The sequence below is a fragment of the Monodon monoceros genome, unplaced genomic scaffold (genome assembly GCF_005190385.1).
Source record: "Monodon monoceros isolate NGI ecotype Baffin Bay Population unplaced genomic scaffold, NGI_Narwhal_1 Super_Scaffold_4, whole genome shotgun sequence".
Taxonomy (NCBI): Eukaryota; Metazoa; Chordata; class Mammalia; order Artiodactyla; family Monodontidae; genus Monodon; species Monodon monoceros.
Window position 1 is genome coordinate 13,389,808 of NW_021703781.1, and position 21,625 is coordinate 13,411,432.

The 21,625-nt window shown below is 37.2% G+C and overlaps 1 protein-coding gene across 4 annotated transcripts in view; it reads left to right on the plus strand.

Moving 5' to 3' along the window:
- Nucleotides 1–21,625, plus strand: part of CABCOCO1 (ciliary associated calcium binding coiled-coil 1) — a 127,645-nt gene that overhangs the window by 28,129 nt on the left and 77,891 nt on the right. For 3 of the 4 annotated variants that reach the window (XM_029245579.1, XM_029245582.1, XM_029245580.1), the window contains 2 exons: nucleotides 4,715–4,859; nucleotides 9,464–9,536. In XM_029245579.1, the coding sequence (XP_029101412.1) occupies nucleotides 4,715–4,859; nucleotides 9,464–9,536 (218 nt within the window). Of the gene's footprint in view, nucleotides 1–4,714; nucleotides 4,860–9,463; nucleotides 9,537–10,324; nucleotides 10,598–21,625 lie in introns of those variants that run through there. The other variant, XM_029245581.1, reaches the window with a different exon arrangement.

Sequence of the window (21,625 nt, forward strand, 5' to 3'; positions counted from 1 at the left end):
GAGTCCACCTGCCGATGCAGGGGATACGGGTTCATGCCCCGGTCTGGGAGGATCCCACCTGGGCCCGTGAGCCATGGCTGCTGAGCCTGCACGTCCGGAGCCTGTGCTCTGCAACGGGAGAGGCCACAGCAATGAGAGGCCTGCGTACCACAAAAAAAAAAAACAAAAACACTAAAGAAATCCAAAGGGTGAACTTAAATAATAATATATCACTATTTGCTCATTAGGTGTGTCAAATGTACCATAGCTATATTAACAATGGGGGAAACTGTGTATGAGGTATATGGGGAGTCTCTGTGATATTCTTGCGACTTTTCTGTAAATCTAAAACTACTCCAAAATTAAAACTTTACCTGTAGGGAGTAGCCTATCCCTAAATTGGAATACTGTGCAGCAGTAAAAAAGGAAAGAATGAGGAAGGTTTTCTAGGTATCATATGTTGTTACTGAGTAGAGTAAGGTGCAGAATTGTATTCTTTTGTTTATAAAACAGACAGGATTAGTATTTATCTATGTCTTTATTTGTTATATATACAAAGAAATGCTGGAAGAATACAGAAAAAACTAATAAAATTTTCTGTGCAAAGGGTGTAGGAACTGGGCACATGGACAACAGGACTGGAGGAAGCCTTCTCACAATACACCTTCACATATATTTTTGAACCATGTGAATATGTCATCTATGAATTAAATTGTAAAAAGAAGTACATGACATGAACAGTCTTAAGCTTTGCAACCTCTGAGCTGAGAATTCACAAACTAGAAACAGAATAAAGGAAAGTAGAAAAATTTCATGGATCTCACATTACAAGTTTGACAAGACATTTCCATTTTAAACGGTTTCCATAACATAACTTATGAATATTTCTTTTATGTGAAACTTTATATTGTTGATATCAGTTCAAAAATGAATTTTTAAAACTTGAGCACGATCCATCCAAGTACTCATAAACTATGAGAGAGGGAAAGTACGTATGTAAAACCTAACCGGAAAAAAGCAAGAGATCTAGTTTTCCTTCTGGCAGAAAAAAAAAAAAAAAATCCTCTCAAACCTTTCAACCTAACAAGGTTATAGTTACCATCAGGAAAGAATGTAATCTTAGCCAAGTGTGCCAGGGAAGGAGATGAAGTATGTTTATACTTAAACTAAGAGGTGGTGGAGTCCTGAGCACATAGTGAGCACTCCCATCCCATCTGGCAACATCTTCAGAGAAAAAGCACCGAAGAGCACAGTTTGTGCTGTGAGCTGTAGTGTGGCCGACGGTTACTAATAAAATTCTAGTGTGGGGACTGTTACTTTATACTGACTCGGTTTCTGATCTATCCCTTGTCTCATACTGTGCTACATTATCCACAAGATATTCTGCAGACAACCCACCTGGAATCAAAGTAGATCAAACTAAAAGATTATGGAACGTAGAATTTGTACAGTTATCTTAACAGTATATATGTATTTTTTTAAAGATTTTTTTTTGATGTGGACCATTTTTAAAGTCTTTATTGAGTTTGTTACAATATTGCTTTCTGTTTTATGTTTTGATTTTTTGGCCTCCAGGCGTGTGGGATCTTAGCTCCCTGATCAGGGATCGAACCTGCACCCCCTGCATTGGAAGGCGAAGTCTTAACCACTGGACCGCCAGGGAAGTCCCTTAACAATATACATTTTGAGTTTCAGTTTTTCCAGGGCCTGACCAAGGACAGGATGTAGAGTATTAGACTAGGTATTTGGCCTCTATCTAGGTCGATGGGCCAAGATTGATTGTCCTCTATATAACATGAATGTGGTAAATAACCATAGAACGCTTTTTAATTCTATGAAGTTGAATTGTTTTTCCTCCAAACAGGAATGATGATGATAATGATAATAATAATTAACATTTATACAGGATTAACTTGTGTCACTCACAGTGCCATTTGCTTTCCAAATCCTTTTGCACTTAATTCATGCACAGTCTTATAAGATAGTTCCATTATTCTCCTCATTTTAAAAATGAGAAGAATATATGAGATTCAGAGAGGTTAAATCTGAACCCCAGAGAGCGAGAGCCCATCCTCCTGACCACGTGAGATGTGCCTGGCTTTGGGCTAAATTCTAGAAAGCACTATATACATGTAATGTATATGTGTCTTTTCAGTTTACCAGGAGTTTCCCATGCATTCCTTATTTGATCTTCACAATAGCACTGTTATTTTGAGAATTGGTATTATTCTCATTCACAGATAAGGAAAATGAAGCTCAGATTACCTAGGTAGTAAATGGCAGTTATGAGGTACCAATCTAAATCTTCCAGCTAATTATAAGTATAGTATGTTCTTTCATTACCCTAAATTTTCAAGGATAAATTTTATTTCTAACAGCCCTTAGTATTTAATTGGTTTAGTCTTTCATATTTTAATCACATCACTAAATGTGATTTTTAAAAGGGCAAACATTTCAGTTAGATAAGTGAAATGATAACTTTCCTAATTTTTAAAGCCATTATCTGTAGAAAGACATTAGACATAGAAAAACAGTTTTAAAGAGTCAGTTATATTTTAACATAAGGAAATAGTAATATAAATTTATTTTTGTGCTTGATAAGTATAAACACATCTAGAATTAGAATCATCTAAATTTTTTCTCTGCATTTCTAATTAATACCGTTTTATTAATAAAATGATTCAGATTTTAATCCATTCATTTTTTAATTGCTTTTATCCAACAGATTTTTCATTTCTGAAATTACTCTTACTATTTTCAAAAGAAGTTTATCATAGAAAAAGAAATAGGGACTTCCCTGGTGGCGCAGTGGTTAAGAATCCACCTGCCAATTCAGGGGACACAGGTTCAGTCCCTGGTCCGGGAAGATCCCTCATGCCACAGAGCAACTAAGTCCGTGCGCCACAACTACTGAGCCTGAGCTCTAGAGCCTGAGAGCCACAATTCCTGAAGCCCGTGCGCCTAGAGCCCGTGCTCCGCAACAAGAGAAGCCACCACAATGAGAAGCACGTGCACCGCAACCGAGTAGCCCCCGCTCACCACAACTAGAGAAAGCCCGCGCGCAGCAACGAAGACCCAATGCAGCCAAAAATAAATAAATTTTAAAATAAATTTTAAAAAAAGAAAAAGAAATGTTCAGTAATAATTGAACTCCACTTAGAATGATACAGGAAAGCCTAGTTATCCAGTAATAATTCTATGTATCTGACAGACATAAAACAGGATCTGGAAGGAGGCCATGAGAATTGGACTAATTGTCATTCATTAAACCAGATTTTAATTGTTATATAGTTTTATGCTTTTCTAATTCCTACACATAGAAAAGAATCTAGACTAAACAAATTACAAGTTGGTGTTTATAGTGTCTTCCAAAATTTTAAATTACTGTCATTTTATTAGTAATTTGGGGACCTAGCACTTATATCCCAGAAAGAGAAGCTATGTAACCCAGAAATAATTGGTTCTGACAATCAGCCTGTGTTCTCATAACTCCTCTGCACTCTCACCTTCTACTTCCCTGAAAAAGCCACCCCATTAACAAGACTTGGAAAGTTTACTAATGGTCTCCTAAGAGAGACAGAAGTTTGGTTGGGATTGGGAAGGTGGGATTCACATTGTTCAGCACAGTTCTCCCCCAGGCCCTCATCCTGGCCACCAGCTGACAATCACCCCCTCCAAGCAACCAATCCAACCTTGTTTTTGCTAGAGCCTTTCAACTCTCCACCTCCATGCTGTTCGGTCTCGTGTCCATACACCCCCCACTTGTCAGCAAAGGACAGTTTGGACACTCCAGTTACCTGGATTCTCCTCAGGATGCAGGGAGCTGTGTGTGTATTGTAAATAATATTTGTCTGCCACAAGTAAAAATGTGAAAAGAAGATGGAGGTTAATGTTTGTATTATACACATTATAAAATTTAAGTCCAAGGTTTTTGACACTTATCTACTTCTTTTTCAACTAGGCAGATGCCTTAGAAGATAGTTTTGCTTTGTTGTTTGTTTGCTTTTAATTGCGAGAGAATAGACCACAATCATTGACTTGTTTATTTTTGGTAATGGTGGCAAAGTGGTGTCAGTGTCACTCTTTTTGCACTGTCATCTGGCTCTCACCACCACCATCAGGCATACATTTGAGAAACAGCTTACATAAGTTATGTCTGTAGCTTGGAAAAGAAAAAAAATCTTGATTTTTACATAAAAATCCATATTTCTGGCATCCACTGAAAATCTTCAGGCCCAAATTCCCACATGGTAACAATCAACTAAAGCCGAGTGTTAGTTGACTCTGTTCATTTACATTTTCAGCTCTGGGTTTGGTTCTGCTGTCTACAGTGGCTGAGTCTACTTTGTAGGCCTTCCTTACCAGCTAATCCAACCAACCTTGTGTCGTTTCTATCTATACTCTTAATCTAAGATTATGAAAAATTTTTCCTTTCCATTCTAAAGTAATCTTTAGGATAGATTGAGGGTTCTTTTTTTTTTTTGCATCTTAAAATGGAAACAAACTCTTTAGACAATTGTGTAGCATTAAGGTAATTTACAATTGTTGGGTGTGTAAGCTCCTGTTCTTTTACATAAAATGTAATTATTAGCATAAACAAACAGCAATAGTTTTACCATTTGTTGTCACAAATACTGAAAAATGGAATTGTTACACATTAAGGACATCTTGGGTTATTTTGTTGCCAAAACATCTATGAAAATAATGCTTTAGACTTCTTTGGATTTTATCTCAGCACTGCATATGTCCTTAGAAGACAGCATAAAATGGCTCAGAGAAGTTATGGCTGAAATAGGACCATCCCATTCACAAAAAAATGAGGAATGGAATATCTTTGATGTAAGACAAGCCAATGCTATTGTTGATTACTTGAAAATCAGGTATGGACTTTTTTCAGTAGCATTTAGTTTTCACTTTATGTTTTCTAGAAAATGTCTATTAAATAGAAGCTAATTCAATTTTTAATGAAGTTAGACATTTACAAAATTTTTGCAGTAATTAACCCAACCGATAATTAGATAATATTGAAATCATCCATCCAATAAATAAAAACCAGGACATTGAACATTTTGGCTTTCCTTGCATTCTTAAAAAGAAGTTTATGTTTGATAAGCATAATTTCATTTAGATCTGTAATTCTTGTCTAAGAATTTTTTTCTCTGAATCTCTAAATAATACTGTTCTTATTAATCAAATGATTCTTTCAGATTATTCAGATTTGATTACAATAGACTATACTACAGGTAGTTGACCTTGACCTTAAAATTTTACGTTTTAAAGAGTAACATTTCCATTTAAACGTTTATTTTAAATGCTTTATATTAGAAATTGAAGAGATTTATATACATACTTCCTCAAATTTATTATATACCCTGAAATATTTGTAGTATTGACCAATTAAATTCATTAAGTCTTTCTTTGTGCTTCGAAAATGATGGTGGATGGAGGGAAAGTATTTTTCTTACAGTGATTCTTCATTGTTGAACTAAGAAATCTGTCTTTTTATATGATCTGTCACAAGGTCTGCATTAGAGTTTTGCATCTCTCCCAAGGGACATTTTTTTAAGTTAGCAAATATTTAAACAAGAGTTGGTAAAAATCTTTCTTTTGCCTAACTAAAAGTTTCTGCAGAATTTCTTTGTTCCTCTGTTACTATATACTGCAGTACTTTCCAACTTTAAGTTTTACAATTCTAAAATAAATGGTGCTGTATGATGGTCTAGACATGCTCATGATTTGCTTGGCAAGGATCCTGGTTGTAGCCTGGAAGTTTTTAAAAAACTAATGTGTTTAATATGATAAGGTTTATATACTGGTTTCTGGCATGAATTAATAATGGTGTATGATATATTTTTATGTAATAGCATTTGATATAATATGACTTCTTAATGTTACAGTATACCTCCTAATGTGTGTCTCTCACTAAAAGCCACAGTAGTCTCCATATCAATTAAAGGGAGATCCTTGTGTGGCGGGGAGGGAAGGGAGTGGAAACCCAGAGCTGGAGGAGAACTTGTTCCCCAAGGTATTTCTGCCCATCAGAGTTTGGAAATCACTGGGCAGGGGGAATTCTCTGCACATTTGTAGAGCATCCTTCTTTCCCTTCTCTCTCCATTTGAGCCTTCCAGGTCTCTCTTGCAGAATACATTTTTCAGCTGAGCTCTCAGCCCAAGAGTCCTATAATGGGCACCAGGACTGATAGTTAACCACAGCACCAAAACCCATGCACTTTCTAGATGGTGAAAGATGGCAGCTCTTTTCTCTTTCATATCATCTTTCTGGACAAATGTTCATCAGCGTATTTCTTGACATTTTATTGACATTCAGAAAATGGCTAAGTGAAGAGGGGATGTCAGTGTTAGTCACCTTTTGACCCAAACCAGGGTAACTTCACACACCAAAAATACCTAGTCTTACTTCTCCAAAAAAAAAAAAAAGTAATATTTGAAAGTTTAGTCAAATAAAGTAAATCAGAACTAGCTTTTATGCTGTTTAATATTTATATTGTGATTTCAAAGAAATTACATGTTTTAAGTGTCTCTGTCACAGAAATTAAAATATCAGTTGGTAAGTAGGATATCTGGAATTGATTCTGAAGTTGTGTCAAGAGAAATGTGCTTTTCTGCAACACCTGTTCAGAATGTCTCATGTGTCCACAAATGCAAGTTTAATGTCAATTAAATCATATAATACTTTTCATTTTAATGATTGCAAAGATGTTTTCTAAATATGAAGCTAGCTCAGTTATCAAAAAAAAGTATAACCATTTTTCAGTTTAACCTAATAATTAAGTTTAATCAACCAGTGAAAGCCCTAGTCAGTTTTGGGAGTGTGCGTTTTGGAACGTGACCTGTAGCACATGAAACTTAACTGACAATAAAATTGAAATTTCGGGGACTTCCCTGGCAGTCCAGTGGTTAAGACTCCATGCTTCCAATGCAGAGGGCATGGGTTAGATCCCTGGTCACGGAACTAAGATCCCACATGCTGCGTGGCCAAAAATTTAAAAAATAAAGAAATAAAGCTTAAAAAAATTGAAATTTCATTTGATGCTTTTAATAGAGTCTACACTGTATATTCCATGATGTGTCTGTGAATTGAAAAAATGAATACCAAAATTCCTCCCCAGCATTGCTACTGAGTAATCTACTTACACAACATATACATAGCTTTTTAATATAAGACGTCATTTAGACATGTATCTGGTTCAAGGGCATTTCTGTCATTGTATATTCTATGTATTCCCTGGAAATTAGGTGAAGGTAAAGTGCACAGACATATACTCAATATAAGAAAACACTTCTAAAACACCTCTTCAGGGGCTTCCCTGGTGGCGCAGTGGTTGAGAGTCTGCCTGCCGATGCAGGGGACACGGGTTCGTGCCCCGGTCCGGGAAGATCCCACATGCCGCGGAGCGGCTGGGCCCGTGAGCCGTGGCCGCTGAGCCTGCCCGTCCGGAGCCTGTGCTCCACAACGGGAGAGGCCACAACAGTGAGAGGCCCGCGTACCGGAAAAAAAAAACAAAAAACACCTCTTCACACAAATGTCCTTCCTGGCCTGGAGCCAGATGTCTTGACCATTTTCATTCTGAGTAGTCTCCCTTTGATTTAGGACCAAGACAAGATGTTTGACAAAAATAGTCTAGGGGCTTGAGTCAGCTGGGAGTCCAAAGGAAGAGGGAAAAAATACGCTCCCATAACAGAAGTGTCACTTTGTTCCCATGTGAGGCCATTTAATAGCTCCCTGGTAATGTGAGAGAACCCCAGCTGTTGGTGGGGACCAGAGCAAAGCAATGGTGGTATGACTTGACCTGCCCCTGAGTAAGTGCCTCCCTTTGGTGGCCCCCTCTCCCCTTGTATGTCTCACTGTAGTCCTGGCCTTGCCCAACCCTGTATCTTTGGCCACTGCATCCAAGTCATGCATTTTATTTTCATTGTAAGAAGTGAATTTCTTTTTTGGTATGGGATAATCTAATAACTGTTGTATGCAATAAGGAGAATAACGTGGAAAGATTATGAAATTGCAGGAAGAAAGATTTATGAATTGACTTTGTTGTGTGACACAAGATGGGGAAAGGAAAGTTTTAGACTAGTTAACTGAGAAGAAGCCAAGCTATTTCCAAAATATTCTACAGTCTTTAATTTTTCTACTCAAAGTCAGTTACTGATAATGTAATAGTTTTAACCTTGAAGCTTTCTCTAGGTAACCAATGTAAGGGAAGGAGAGTTTGAATTTATTTTGCTTCATTGAATCATCAAACTTCACTAATCTTGTATTTTCTAGCCAACAGATCAAAGTAATGTCAAAAGCTAAGCTAGTTTTCTGTATGTTGATGACTAATTTGAATGTAGTCAAAAACAAAACAAAACAAAACAAACCATGACTGAATCTGTACACCCATCAGTTTAATGGATTGTGTTAGTAGTGAGCTCAACTGCTAATATAACTCAGAGAGACCCAGCTGCCTGAGGATTTCTTCGTTGATTTCAAATGAATTGAAACTTTGATCCATTACAGCATTCAGGAGAAGCCATTATTATACATGCTCTGTAGCTACATTTTGCAAATGTTAATTTCTCAGTTATATTAAAATCAATTTTCTTAAATAGCAAAAGGCACCAGAGTGAAAGAGAAACCACTAAGACAATTTTTTGTTCTTCAGCATTTTGCTGTATTATGAGTCTATTAATTTTCCCAACCAGCAGGAAGAGAATTAGAAAAATTCAAATATTATCACAAACAGGATATTAGAAGTCAACCCTTCAGTAAATTTTTAACTCTCAGTAACACATTGCTGAGATCTTTAATCTTACTTGAACTATATATTTTTAAGCTCTTTTAGCTCTTTATAGTTTTTATACACTGACCATTTAGTCTTTCGGGTAGGAACTAAAGAAATTATCTTTCTCAAATTAATTCTTCTCTTTGATGTGTAATGGAATATTCTTCAAGAAAATCATTCATCTAAAAAGTATTTCAGTTAATGTTGCATCATTCTTCAGGTGTTATCAGAAATTACCTTAATCTTGAAACAGTTTGAGAATGTGAGAAGTAATTGATATGGAAGTAGCCTATAGAATTCAGTGCTATTCATATGAGAGGAAATTGACTCCAGTTTGGAGCAAAACATGAAAAAGAATGTGAAGTTTGGTGTTATTTAGAGGCAGTGCAATATTTGGTTGTGAGCCAGGAAAAGTCAAGATGAAATCTACCCCAAACCTATCCACTCATCACAGATTAGTTTACTGATATTAATTTAGGTACTATGTTATATTGTCAGTGTCTCAAAAAAAATAAACCTTTAATTGCTTAGCATTTCTGGGCAACGTATTTTGGAGTAAAGGAGGTGGCTAACTTCATATTAGTGTTTAATATCTTTAGCTTGGTCAATTCAAACAACTTTCCTGTAATAAATATTCTTACATATTTGCTCTTTTTTCCTGAAATAAACTTATCAGCTTTCCACATTTATTTTGTATTTCAGCTTATTTCAACACTACAAGCTATATGAGTTTCTGTTCTTCTCTGCCAGGGAAGAAATTGTGATAGGAACTGAGGTAAGTAATTTATCTAGATGGAACCAATTAAGCTGAATCACTTAATGCATGCTGATCAGCATCTGGATCTTTAACAGCTGAAAGCAACTTCTTGTCAAGATTACTCAAGTGTTAATATAACCAACTAGTAGTTTGCAAAAAATAATTACATAGAGTGAGGTTTGGATTAAGAAAGTAAGCTGTCTTTTGGCATTAAAGGCATTGTTAATCATGTATACTTTATGTATTTATGGATTATTTGGCAAAGCTCAGTTGGATAGAGTATGTACATCTTCATACAAATAAAATCAGGAAAAGTGAGATAAATTAATTCTGTTAAATCTCTAATTTCATATTTATTTTCAGTGTACTCATTGTTTAAGGCCTAATTCAAATCCCACTTCCTCAATGAAGCAGACCTTCCTTAATTGCATCACATCTCAAAGGAAGGGCTTAGACAAACCCTTTCATCATGTTCTATTATTTTATTCTAATTGATCTCTTTCTGCTGAATACTGGCTACTCTGAGCACACCAATAAGCATGTAAATCTGTACCATGTTTATGGTTTCCAAATTGTTTCCTGTGGATTGATATAGTTAACATAATCCAACTGTAATTTCCTTGAAGGCAAGGATCGTGTGCTATTTTTCTACACAGCATATAGTATAATGCAGGACATAGTAACCCCTCGTAATATGACATAAGTGATTCAGTGACAGTGCATATAATAGCAGTTCTACAAGAAATGGTCTACTTAAAGATACTTTTGAACAGCCTTACATATAATCACATATATGTATTTACTAGAAATGAATCCTGGGTAAGAGAACATCTTAAGGAGGCTAAAGATGCCATCAGAAGTACTCCTTAGATTCTCAACTGCTTGAGGAGGCTGTATTGCCTAGAAATATAGGAGATGGGAATGGCCATGGTCAGACATAAAGTGAATAAGGGATGGGACTTCCGTGGTGGCACAGTGGTTAAGAATCTGCCTGCCAGTGCAGGGGACACGGGTTCAAGTCCTGGTCCGGGAAGATCCCTCATGCCGCGGAGCAACTAAGCCTGTGCGCCACAAATACTGAGCCTGCAGTCTAGAGCCCGCAAGGCACAACTACTGAAGCACGTGGGCCACAACTACTGAAATCCACACACCTAGAGCCCATGCTCCACAACAAGAGAAGCCACCGCAATGAGAAGCCCGCACGCTGCAACGAAGAGTAGCCCCCGCTTGTCGCAATGAGAGAAAGCCCGTGTGCAGCAACAAAGACCCAATGCAGCCAAAAATAAATAAATAATAAAATAAATTTATTAAAAAATAAATAAAGTGAATAAGGGGATATTTACATTATCTTTATAATTTCCCTGATATTAAGAACCAGATGGAATGTGCCAAATGTTCTGTCTTCCCTAGTATTGTTATTCTGCACTTTATAAATTGCTTACTTCATTAAACACCTCAGTCACTGTGTCTCAGTCTCCACTTGGGTACTTGTTCTAATGCTGACCTTTTAAATGAGCTGAAGGAAAACAAGGAACCCTTTTTGCTTTTGACTTTCCTTAAAGTTTCTCCTTTGCAGTCTCCTCATACTGTAGCTTAAATTAGGTGTCACTTGACGAAGTTTCACTGACAAAGTTTCCATGTCAGAATGACATCATACAGTGTGACAGCATTGCAGTAATTATCTGTTAGGAATACAATCCTATCTCATCTATTCAGCAAAACTTTGGGAAAGTGATAGTGGCTTCAATAGCAGCATATGCAGACATTTAGAATCATCAAGAAAAAAAGTTTCATAAAGAACTCCCTTTTCCCTTTGTTAATTACACAATCGTGCCTTTCTTCTCCATTGTAAGGTTATATTTAGGTGACATTTATGCTTATGGAAAGATAAAATGGAGAAAGCAGACAAGGATTGGCTCATTTATTTTCTATTGTCTTTTGTATTTTCCCCAAGCTGACCAGAGCTATAAAAAAAAAGTCCTTAAGGGAGGGATATTGGGTCTTAAGGAATTAACCCGTTCATAGAATTTTAAAGGATTAACCAAAGCAAGTGTTATACTACAATATTTTGTGACATTTTAGAAGTGTCTGATAACCTTTGGTGCAAATACCATTTTTTAAATTAACGACCTTTCATAGAGGAAGCAGAGGCTTGCCCCACTAATGTAGTTATTCATACTGACCTCAGGGCTCTGAAACCAAACAAGGGCCATACAACAGCCATATAAATGTTCCAAATTTAAATCTCAGGCAAGCATTCAAGGTAGATAACACTGACGAAATTTAGTTTCTTTCTTAGTTGTGGATAGATGATTTTAAGAAAACATGTAAATTGCTTCTAAGAATAATGGCTAAATATTAATTCTGATTACTAATAGAGAACATAAATAAATCATATTCATACTTTTCTTGGGTTTTAGTTTATAGAAAATTGAATTTGTATTTTTGAATTTAACAATTGTTTCTAGCAATTTCTACTCACCTTTTACAAGATATTTCATGTTACACCTTAGAGGCGTATTTTCGGTAAGTCATTATTCTTGACCTGAGATTTTTCATAATCTAGAAATTTAATAGGTATAGTTCTGTAAGCAGCATGTGTTGTAGTTCATTCAATGGTTCGCATATAATAGTGTTCACAATATACATTGAAAAAGGCAGTAAACAACTAGAATGAGCTAGAATAATGACAGAATGGAGCAGAAAACGAAGGCAGCAGATGCCTGTAGTTGTAGCCATCTTAGTGGATGAAGTACTGTGTGACACTTATTTTATTTATAGAGATGAGGATTCCCTTTTAAGCACCCAAGCCAGGAGCTCTCCAAATCTATTGTTTTGACAATGCAATTAGACCACAGATCCACAGACTTAAGAACTGTAAGGGAACCAGAATCTCCTTAAGGAATATATTTTTTCTTTGGCCTTAAGGACCCACCCAGAAACCTGGAAAACTGCTATGTCCTTTGCTTTTGTTACCTGAAAACTAGAAGAAGCAGTGAATACTTGCACACAAAGAACGCTATTGGATATTAGCAATGATGATGGTCAAAAAACTCATAGCAGATACCCTAAGTCATGGTTCTAACCAGGTATCTACTGCCAGGCATCTACTAAAATGAGATGATGCAGCTTTAACAATTATATATTCATTATTCCACATATGTTATCCAGTTCCTGTTGTGCTCTAGGCCTGTGCTAAGTTCTAGGGGTACACAGTGATGAGCAATGTTTCTTGTCCTCAAGGAGTTTATTGTCAAATGAGAGGAGAGAGATGATTACATAAGTAATTACAAAATAGGGTGGTTTCCAGTAACAAGTGAAATCTAAGAGGAAATCTAAAGGTTGTGAATGAGTTAGCCAGAAGTGCATTTTATATTTTTGGTGCAAGTGAAAGGAATTCCACTCAAGATAATTAATAAAAAAGTGGGGGGTATATTATTAGATCACTAATTGGTAAATGCAGGGGATGAAAACTGGACTAAAGCCAACTGGATCTAAGTAGTCAACAGTGTTATTGAGTGTGTATGTAAATACATGTGGGTGTGTGTATGCATGCAAGTGGTTCAGTCTCTCATCTCTCCTAGACTTTTTTCATTTCTTTTTTCTGAAGGGCCTTGTTCCCTTCTACTGCAGACAGGCTTCCTTCAGCTGGTGGTAGACATGAAAGAGGCAGCTCCAGTTTAGCAACTCCAAAAGAGACATTCTTCCTCCCAGTATTATTGTCTGTGCTTGTGTCATGCATCCACTCTCAATAAGTCACTATGGCCAGAGGAGTAATGTTATTAGAAGACCCAAGTTGACTGTATTGAATGACAGAGGATGAATAGGTCCCCCAAAGCAGCAGGAAGAACTTTTGCAAAAGGGAATAGTGATTTTATCAAAAGAGTGAACTAAGCACACATGTACAACTCCTCTTCCATCTAAAATCCTATAAAAGACCGAAATTTTCAAAATTCATAATGCTGTAGATAAGAGCTTTCATGACATCTAAAATTATAGATTACTGATTAGATGAAACTACAGCCCCATATGTACTGAGAAGATGCCACAGAGTTAATGCTGCATTTATTTAGCCATCCTCAATTGATACAGAAATGGGAGAAGCTTTAGGGGGAAAATAATGAAAGCAAGTAGAGCAACTGCACCATTTAATCCGTTTACCTTCTGCTGCTTACGTAGAGCACTGGGACTCCATGATATTTGCTCCAAAGCTAAAGAAACTATTGTGGACATTGATGCCAAAGAGAAGGGCAGATTTACAGTGGCCACTAATGTTCAGAAGGGACGGTGAATACACCCTGAATATAAGCTACTGACACACCTAACTACCATCATTCTTTACGGCTCCCCTACAGTCTCTAGAGGCAAGCTATGGCAAACAAACATCCACAGACAAATGAACCAGGATCATCTAATGTAAAGATAAATCAACAAGCAGTTGAGGAAAATAAAATCATAAGAGAGGGATTCCCTGGTGGTGCAGTGGTTGAAAATCCGGCTGCCAATGCAGGGAACACAGATTCGATCCCTGGTCTGGGAAGATCCCACATGCTGCAGAGCAACTAAGCCCATGCACCACAACTACTGAGCCTGCGCTCTAGAGCCTGTGTGCCGCAACTACTGAGTCCGCATGCCTAGAGCCTGTGCTCCACAGCAAGAGAAGCCACCACAATGAGAAGCCTGCACACCCCAACAAAGAGTAGCCCCTGCTCACCGCAGCTAGAGAAAAGCCCATGAGCAGCAATGAAGAGCCAATGCAGCCAAAAATAAATAAAATAAATAAATTTATTAAAAAATATATACTTTTTAGGGGGATTGGAACCAAGATGGCAGAGTACAAGGACGTGCTCTCACTCCCTCTCGCAAGAGCACCAGGATCACAACTAGCTGCTGGACAGTCATTGACAGGAAGACATTGGAACTCACCAAAAAAGATACCCCACGTCCAAGGACAAAGGAGAAGCCACAGTGAGACGGTAGGAGGGGCACAATCACAGTAAAATCAAGTCCCATAACTGCTGGGTGGGTGACTCACAGACTGGCGAACACTTATACCACAGAAGGTCACCCACTGGAGTGAAGGTTCTGAGCCCCACATCAGGCTTCCCAACCTGGGGGTCCAGCAATGGGAGGAGGAATTCCTAGAGAATCAGACTTTGAAGGCTACTGGGATTTGATTGCAGGACTTCAACAGAACTGGGGAAAACAGAGACTCCACTCTTGGAGGGCAGACACAAAGTAATGTGCGCATCGGGACCCAGGGGAAGGAGCAGTGACCCCAGGGGAGACTGAAGCAGACCTATCTGCTAGTTGGAGGGTCTCCTGCGGAGGCGGGGTGGGGGGGTGGCTGTGGCTCACCATGGGGACAAGGACACTGGCAGCAGAAGTTCTGGGAAGTACTCCTTGGCGTGAGCCCTCCCAGAATCCGCCATTAGCCCCACCAAAGAGCCCAGGTAGGCTCCGGTGTCGGGTTGCCTCAGGCCAAACAACCAACAGGGAGGGAACCCAACCGCCCATCGGCAGTCAAGCAGATTAAAGTTTTACTGAGCTCCGCCCACCAGAGCAACAGTCAGCTCTACACACCACCAGTCGCTCCCATCAGGAAACTTGCATAAGCCTCTTAGATAACCTCATCTACCAGAGGGCAGACAGCAGAAGCAAGAAGAACTACAGTCCTGCAGCCTGTGGAACAAAAACCACATTCAAAGAAAGATAGACAAGATGAAAAGGCAGAGGGCTATGTACCAGATGAAGGAACAAGATAAAACCCCAGAAAAACAGCTAAATGAAGTGGAGATAGGCAACCTTCCAGAAAAAGAATTCAGAATAATAATAGTGAAGATGATCCAGGACCTTGGGAAAAGAATGGAGGCAAAGATCAAGAAGATGGAAGAAATGTTTAACAAAGACCTAGAAGAATTAAAGAACAAACAAACAGAGATGAACAATACAATAACTGAAATGAAAACTATACTAGAAGGAATCAATAGCAGAATAACTGAGGCAGAAGAACGGATAAGTGACCTGGAAGACAGAATGGTGGAATTCACTGCTGCAGAACAGAATAAAGAAAAAAGAATGAAAAGAAATGAAGACAGCCTAAGAGACCTCTGGGACAATATTAAATGCAACAACGTTCACATTATAGGGGTCACAGAAGGAGAAGAGAGAGAGAAAGGACCAGAGAAAATATTTGAAGAGATTACAGTCGAAAATTTCCCTAACATGGGAAAGGAAAAAGCCACCCAACTTCAGGAAGTGCAGAGAGTCCCATACAGGAGAAACCCAAGGAGAAACACGCCAAGACACATAGTAATCAATTTGGCAAAAATTAAAGACAAAAAAATTATTAAAAGCAGCAAGGGAAAAACGACAAATAACATACAAGGGAACTCCCATAAGGTTAACAGCTGATTTCTCAGCAGAAACTCTATAAGCCAGAAGGGAGTGGCATGATATATTTAAAGTGATGAAAGAGAAGAACCAAGGTTACTCCACCCGGCAAGGATCTCATTCAGATTCAATGGAGAAATAAAAAGCTTTACCGACAAGCAAAAGCTAAGAGAATTCAGCACCACCAAACCAGCTCTACAGCAAATGATAAAGGAACTTCTCTAAGTCGGAAACACAAGGGAAGAAAAGGACCTAGAAAAACAAACCCAAAACAATTAAGAAAATGATAATAGAAACATACATATCGATAATTACCTTAAACTTGAATGGATTAAATGCTCTAACCAAAAGACACAGGCTTGCTGCATGGATACAAAAACAAGACCCATATATATGCTGTCTACAAGAGACCCACTTCAGACCTAGGGACACATTCAGACTGAAAGTGAGGGGATGGAAAAAGATATTCCATGCAAATGGAAATCAAATGAAAGCTGGAGTAGCAATATTCATATCAGATAAAATAGACTTTAAAGTAAAGAATGTTACAAGAGACAAGGAAGGACACTACATAATGATCAAGGGATCAATCCAAGAAGAAGATATAACAATTATAAATGTATATGCACCCAACATAGGAGCACCTCAATACATAAGGCAACGGCTAACAGCTCTAAAAGAGGAAATCGACAGTAACACAATAATACTGGGGAACGTTAACACCTCACTTACACCAATGGACAGATCATCCAAACAGAAAATAAATAAGGAAACAGAAGCTTTAAATGACACAATAGACCAGATAGATTTAATTGATATTTATAGGACATTCCACCCAAAAATAGATTACACTTTCTTCTCAAGTGCGCACAGAACATTCTCCAGGATAGATCACATCTTGGGTCACAAATCAAGACTCAGTAAATTTAAGAAAATTGAAATCATATGAAGCATCTTTTCTGACCACAATGCTATGAGATTAGAAATGAATTACAGGGAAAAAAACGTAAAAAACACAAACACATGGAAGCTAAACAATACGTTACTAAATAACCAAGAGATCACTGAAGAAATCAAAGAGGAAATCAAAAAATACCTAGAGACAAATGACAATGAAAACAAGACGATCCAAAACCTATGGGATGCAGCAAAAGCAGTTCTAAGAGGGAAGTTTATAGCTATACAAGCCTACCTCAAGAAACAAGAAAAATCTCAAATAATCTAACCTTACACCTAAAGGAACTAGAGAAAGGACAATCAAAAACCAAAGTTAGCAGAAGGAAAGAAATCATAAAGATCAGAGCAGAAATGAAATAGAAACAAAAAAAAACAATAGCAAAGATCAATAAAACTAAAAGCTGGTTCTTTGAGAAGATAAAGAAAATTGATAAACCATTAGCCAGACTCATCAAGAAAAAGAGGGAGAGGACTCAAATCAATAAAATTAGAAATGAAAAAGGAGAAGTTACAACAGACACCACAGAAATACATAGCATCCTAAGAGACTACTAGAGGCAACAGTGTGCCAATAAAATGGACAACCTGGAAGATATGGACAAATTCTTAGAAAGGTATAACCTCCCAAGACTGAACCAGGAAGAAATAGAAAATATGAACAGAACAATCACAAGCAATGAAATTGAAACTGTGATTTAAAATCTTCCAACAGGGCTTCCCTAGTGGTGCAGTGGTTGAGAGTCCACCTGCTGATGCAGGGGACATGGGTTTGTGCCCCGGTCCGGGGGATCCAATATGCCCTAGAGCGGCTGGGCCCGTGAGCCATGGCCACTGGGCCTGAGCGTCCGGAGCCTGTGCTCCACAGCGGGAGAGGCCACAGCAGTGAGAGGCCCGCGCACCGCAAAAAAAAAAAAAAAAAAAATCTTCCAACAAACAAAAGTCCAGGACTAGATGGCTTCACAGGTGAATTCTATCAAACATTTAGAGAAGAGCTAACAGCAATCCTTCTCAAATTCTTCCAGAAAATTGCAGAGGAAGGAACACTCCCAATCTCATTCTAGGAGGCCACCATCACCCTGATACCAAAACCAGACAAAGATACTACAAAAAAAGAAAATTACAGACCAATATCAGTGATGAATATAGATGCAAAAATCCTCAACAAAATACTAGCAAACAGAGCCCAGCAACACATTAAAAGGATCATACACCATGACTAAGTGGGATTTATCCCAGGGATGCAAGGATTCTTAATATATGCAAATCAATCAATGTGATATACCGTGTTAACAATTGAAGAATAAAAACCATATGATCATCTCAATAGATGCAGAAAAACCTTTTGACAAAATTCAACACCCATGTATGATAAAAACTCTCCAGAAAGTGGGCATAGAGGGAACCTACCTCAACATAATAAAGGCCATGTACAACAAACCCACAGCAAACATCACTCTCAATGGTGAAAAAGTCAAAGCATTTCCTCTAAGATTGGGAACAAGACAAGGATGTCCACTCTCGCCACTATTATTCAACATAGTTTTGGAAGTCCAGCCACAGCAATCAGAGAAGAAAAAGAAATAAAAGGAGCACAAATTGGAAAAGAAGAAGTAAAACTGTCACAGTTTGCGGAGACATGATACTATACATAGAGAATCCTAAATATGCCACCAGAAAACTACTAGAGCTCATCAATGAATTTGGTAAAGTTGCCAGATACAAAATTAATGCACAGAAATCTCTTGCATTCCTATACACTAATGATGAAAAATCTGAAAAAGAAATTAAGGAAACACTCCCATTTACCATTGCAACATAAAGAATAAAATACCTAGGAATAAACCTACCTAGGGTGACAAAAGACCTGTATGCAGAAAACTATAAGACACTGATGAAAGAAATTAAAGATGGTACCAACAGATGGAGAGATATACCATGTTCTTGGACTGGAAGAATCAATATTGTGAAAATGACTATACTACCCAAAGCAATCAACAGATTCAATGCAATCCCTATCAAATTACCAATGGCCTTTTTTACTGAACTAGAACAAAAAATCTTCAAATTTGTATGGAGAGACAAAAGACCCAGAATAGCCACAGCAGTCTTGAGGGGAAAAAATGGAGCAGGAGGAATCAGACTCCCTGACTTCAGACTATACTACAAAGCTACAGTAATCAAGACAGTATGGTAGTGGCACAAAAACAGAAACATAGATCAATGGAACAAAATAGAAAGCCCAGAAATAAACCCACGCACCTATGGTCAACTAATATATGAAAAAGGAGGCAAGGATATACAATGGAGAAAAGACAGTCTCTTCAATAAGTGGTGCTGGGAAAACTGGACAGCTACATGTAAAAGAATGAAATTAGAGCACTCCCTAACACCATACACAAAAATAAAGTCAAAATGCATTAGAGACCTAAATGTAAGACTGGACAGTATAAAACTCTTAGAGGAAAACATAGGAAGAACACTTTTTGACATAAATCACAGCAAGGTCTTTTTTGATCCACCTCCTAGAGTAATGGAAATAAAAACAAAAATAAACAAATGGTACCTAATGAAACTTCAAAGCTTTTGCACAGCAAAGGAAACAAGACAAAAAGACAATGCTCAGAATGGGAGAAAATATTTGCAAACAAATCAATGGACAAAGGATTAATCTCCAAAATATATAAACAGCTCATGCAGCTCAATATTAAAAAAACAAGCAACCCAATCCAGAAATGGCAGAAGACCTAAATAGACATTTCTCCAAAGGAGACATACAGATGGCCAGGAAGCAAATAAAAAGCCACTCAGCATCACTAATTATTAGAGAAATGCAAATGAACACTACAGTGAGGTATCACCTCACACCAGTCAGAATGGGCATCATCAGAAAATCTACAAACAACAAATGCTTGAGAGGGGGTGGAGAAAAGGGAACCCTCTTGCACTGTTGGTGGGAATGTAAATTGATACAGCCACTATGGAGAACAGTATGGAGGTTCCTTAAAAATCTATAAATAGAATTACCGTATGATCCAGCAATCCCACTACTGGGCATATACCTAGAGAAAACCATAATTCAAAAAAACACATGCCCTCCAACGTTCATTGCAGCACTATTTACAATAGCCAAATCATGGAAGCAACCTAAATGTCCATCGACAGACGAATGGATAAAGAAGAGGTGGTACACATATACAATGGAATATTACTCAGCCATAAAAGGGAACGAAATTGGGTCATTTGTAGAGACGTGGATCAATCTAGAGACTGACATACAGAGTGAAGTAAGTGAGAAAGAGAAAAACAAATATCATATATTAACGCACATATGTGGAACCTAGAAATATGGTACAGATGAACTCGTTTGCAGGGCAGAAATTGAGACACAGATGTAGAGAACAAATGTATGGACACCAAGGAGGGAAAGCAGTGGGGTGGTGGGGGTCATGGTGTGATGAATTGGGCGATTGGGATTGAATACATGTATACACCGATGTGTATAAAATTAATGACTAATAAGAACCTGCTGTATAAAAAAATAAATATTATTCAAGTCATCCAATGAAAAATAAATAAATAAATACTTTTTAAAACTTTGAAAAACAATCATAAGAAAGGTGTGAAACTCTATGGACAGATCAAACAATGGCTAAGGGACAGAGTTGACAGAGCAAATGGTAGAAGGCCTAAACTCTGACTAATATTCTCAGAAAAGTTTGAAAGTTTATTGTTTTCTTGATAAATGAACTGATAGAGATCTTGTTTATTAAAAATGAGATTTGATAACTTTTACTAAAATATCAATTTTATGTTGATAGGCTTGAAAATCTAAAAAAAAACAGTATTCAGGGAAGTGTAAATTTTACTTGAGAAACTATAAATTTACTTGAGAGAGTGTAGAAAACCTTAATAGAATGATAACCATATAAGATATTGAAAGATCTACATGTAGAAATGGCATCAGATGTGGAAGGTTTTACAGGCTAGTTCTACCAAAATTTCGAGGAGTAGATAATTCCCTTTTATATAAATTATTATAAAGCATAGAGATGGAAAGCTTTCAACTCCTCCTCTGAAGTTAGTATAATCCTGAGAAAGCTTTAAATCTACTCTGTAAATTGATAATTATAAGCAAAAATGAAAAAGAATAATACAATTCAGAGGCAACCTCAGTTATGAAAATAGATGCAATAATCTTAAATAAAATATTAGGAAGTGAAATATAGCAAAGGATCGGATGTTCAAATAGTGTTTATTCCAGATATGGAAGGATGGTTTAACACTGGGTTATCTATTAATATAATTCAGTACATTATCAGATTAGGGGAAGAAAAAACCAAGTGATCATCTCAATAAATATGGTCAAGCATTTGATAAACATCCATTTCTCATTTTAAAAAGACTCTAGTTAGTCAGTAATATAGAATTATACTCTTAACTCATAGAATATACCAAAAATTAAAATCTCACTAAAATATCTTAATGAAAACATTAAAATACCCACAAGGAACAAGACAAGCCTGATTACTTTTACCCAACATTGGATTTTTAGTTCCTAGCCAATGTGACAAAACAAAAAAGAAGTCAAAAGTAGAAGAAAAAGAAAGGTATTGAAAAACAAGATACAAAGCTGCCATTGTTTGCAGGTGGTATGATAAGAAACCAACATGAAGAAAATATTGCCCTGTATTTTAGTATTAACCTGTTAGAAAAGGATTACATTGGTAATAATGAAAATTATAAAATGTTTAGGAATG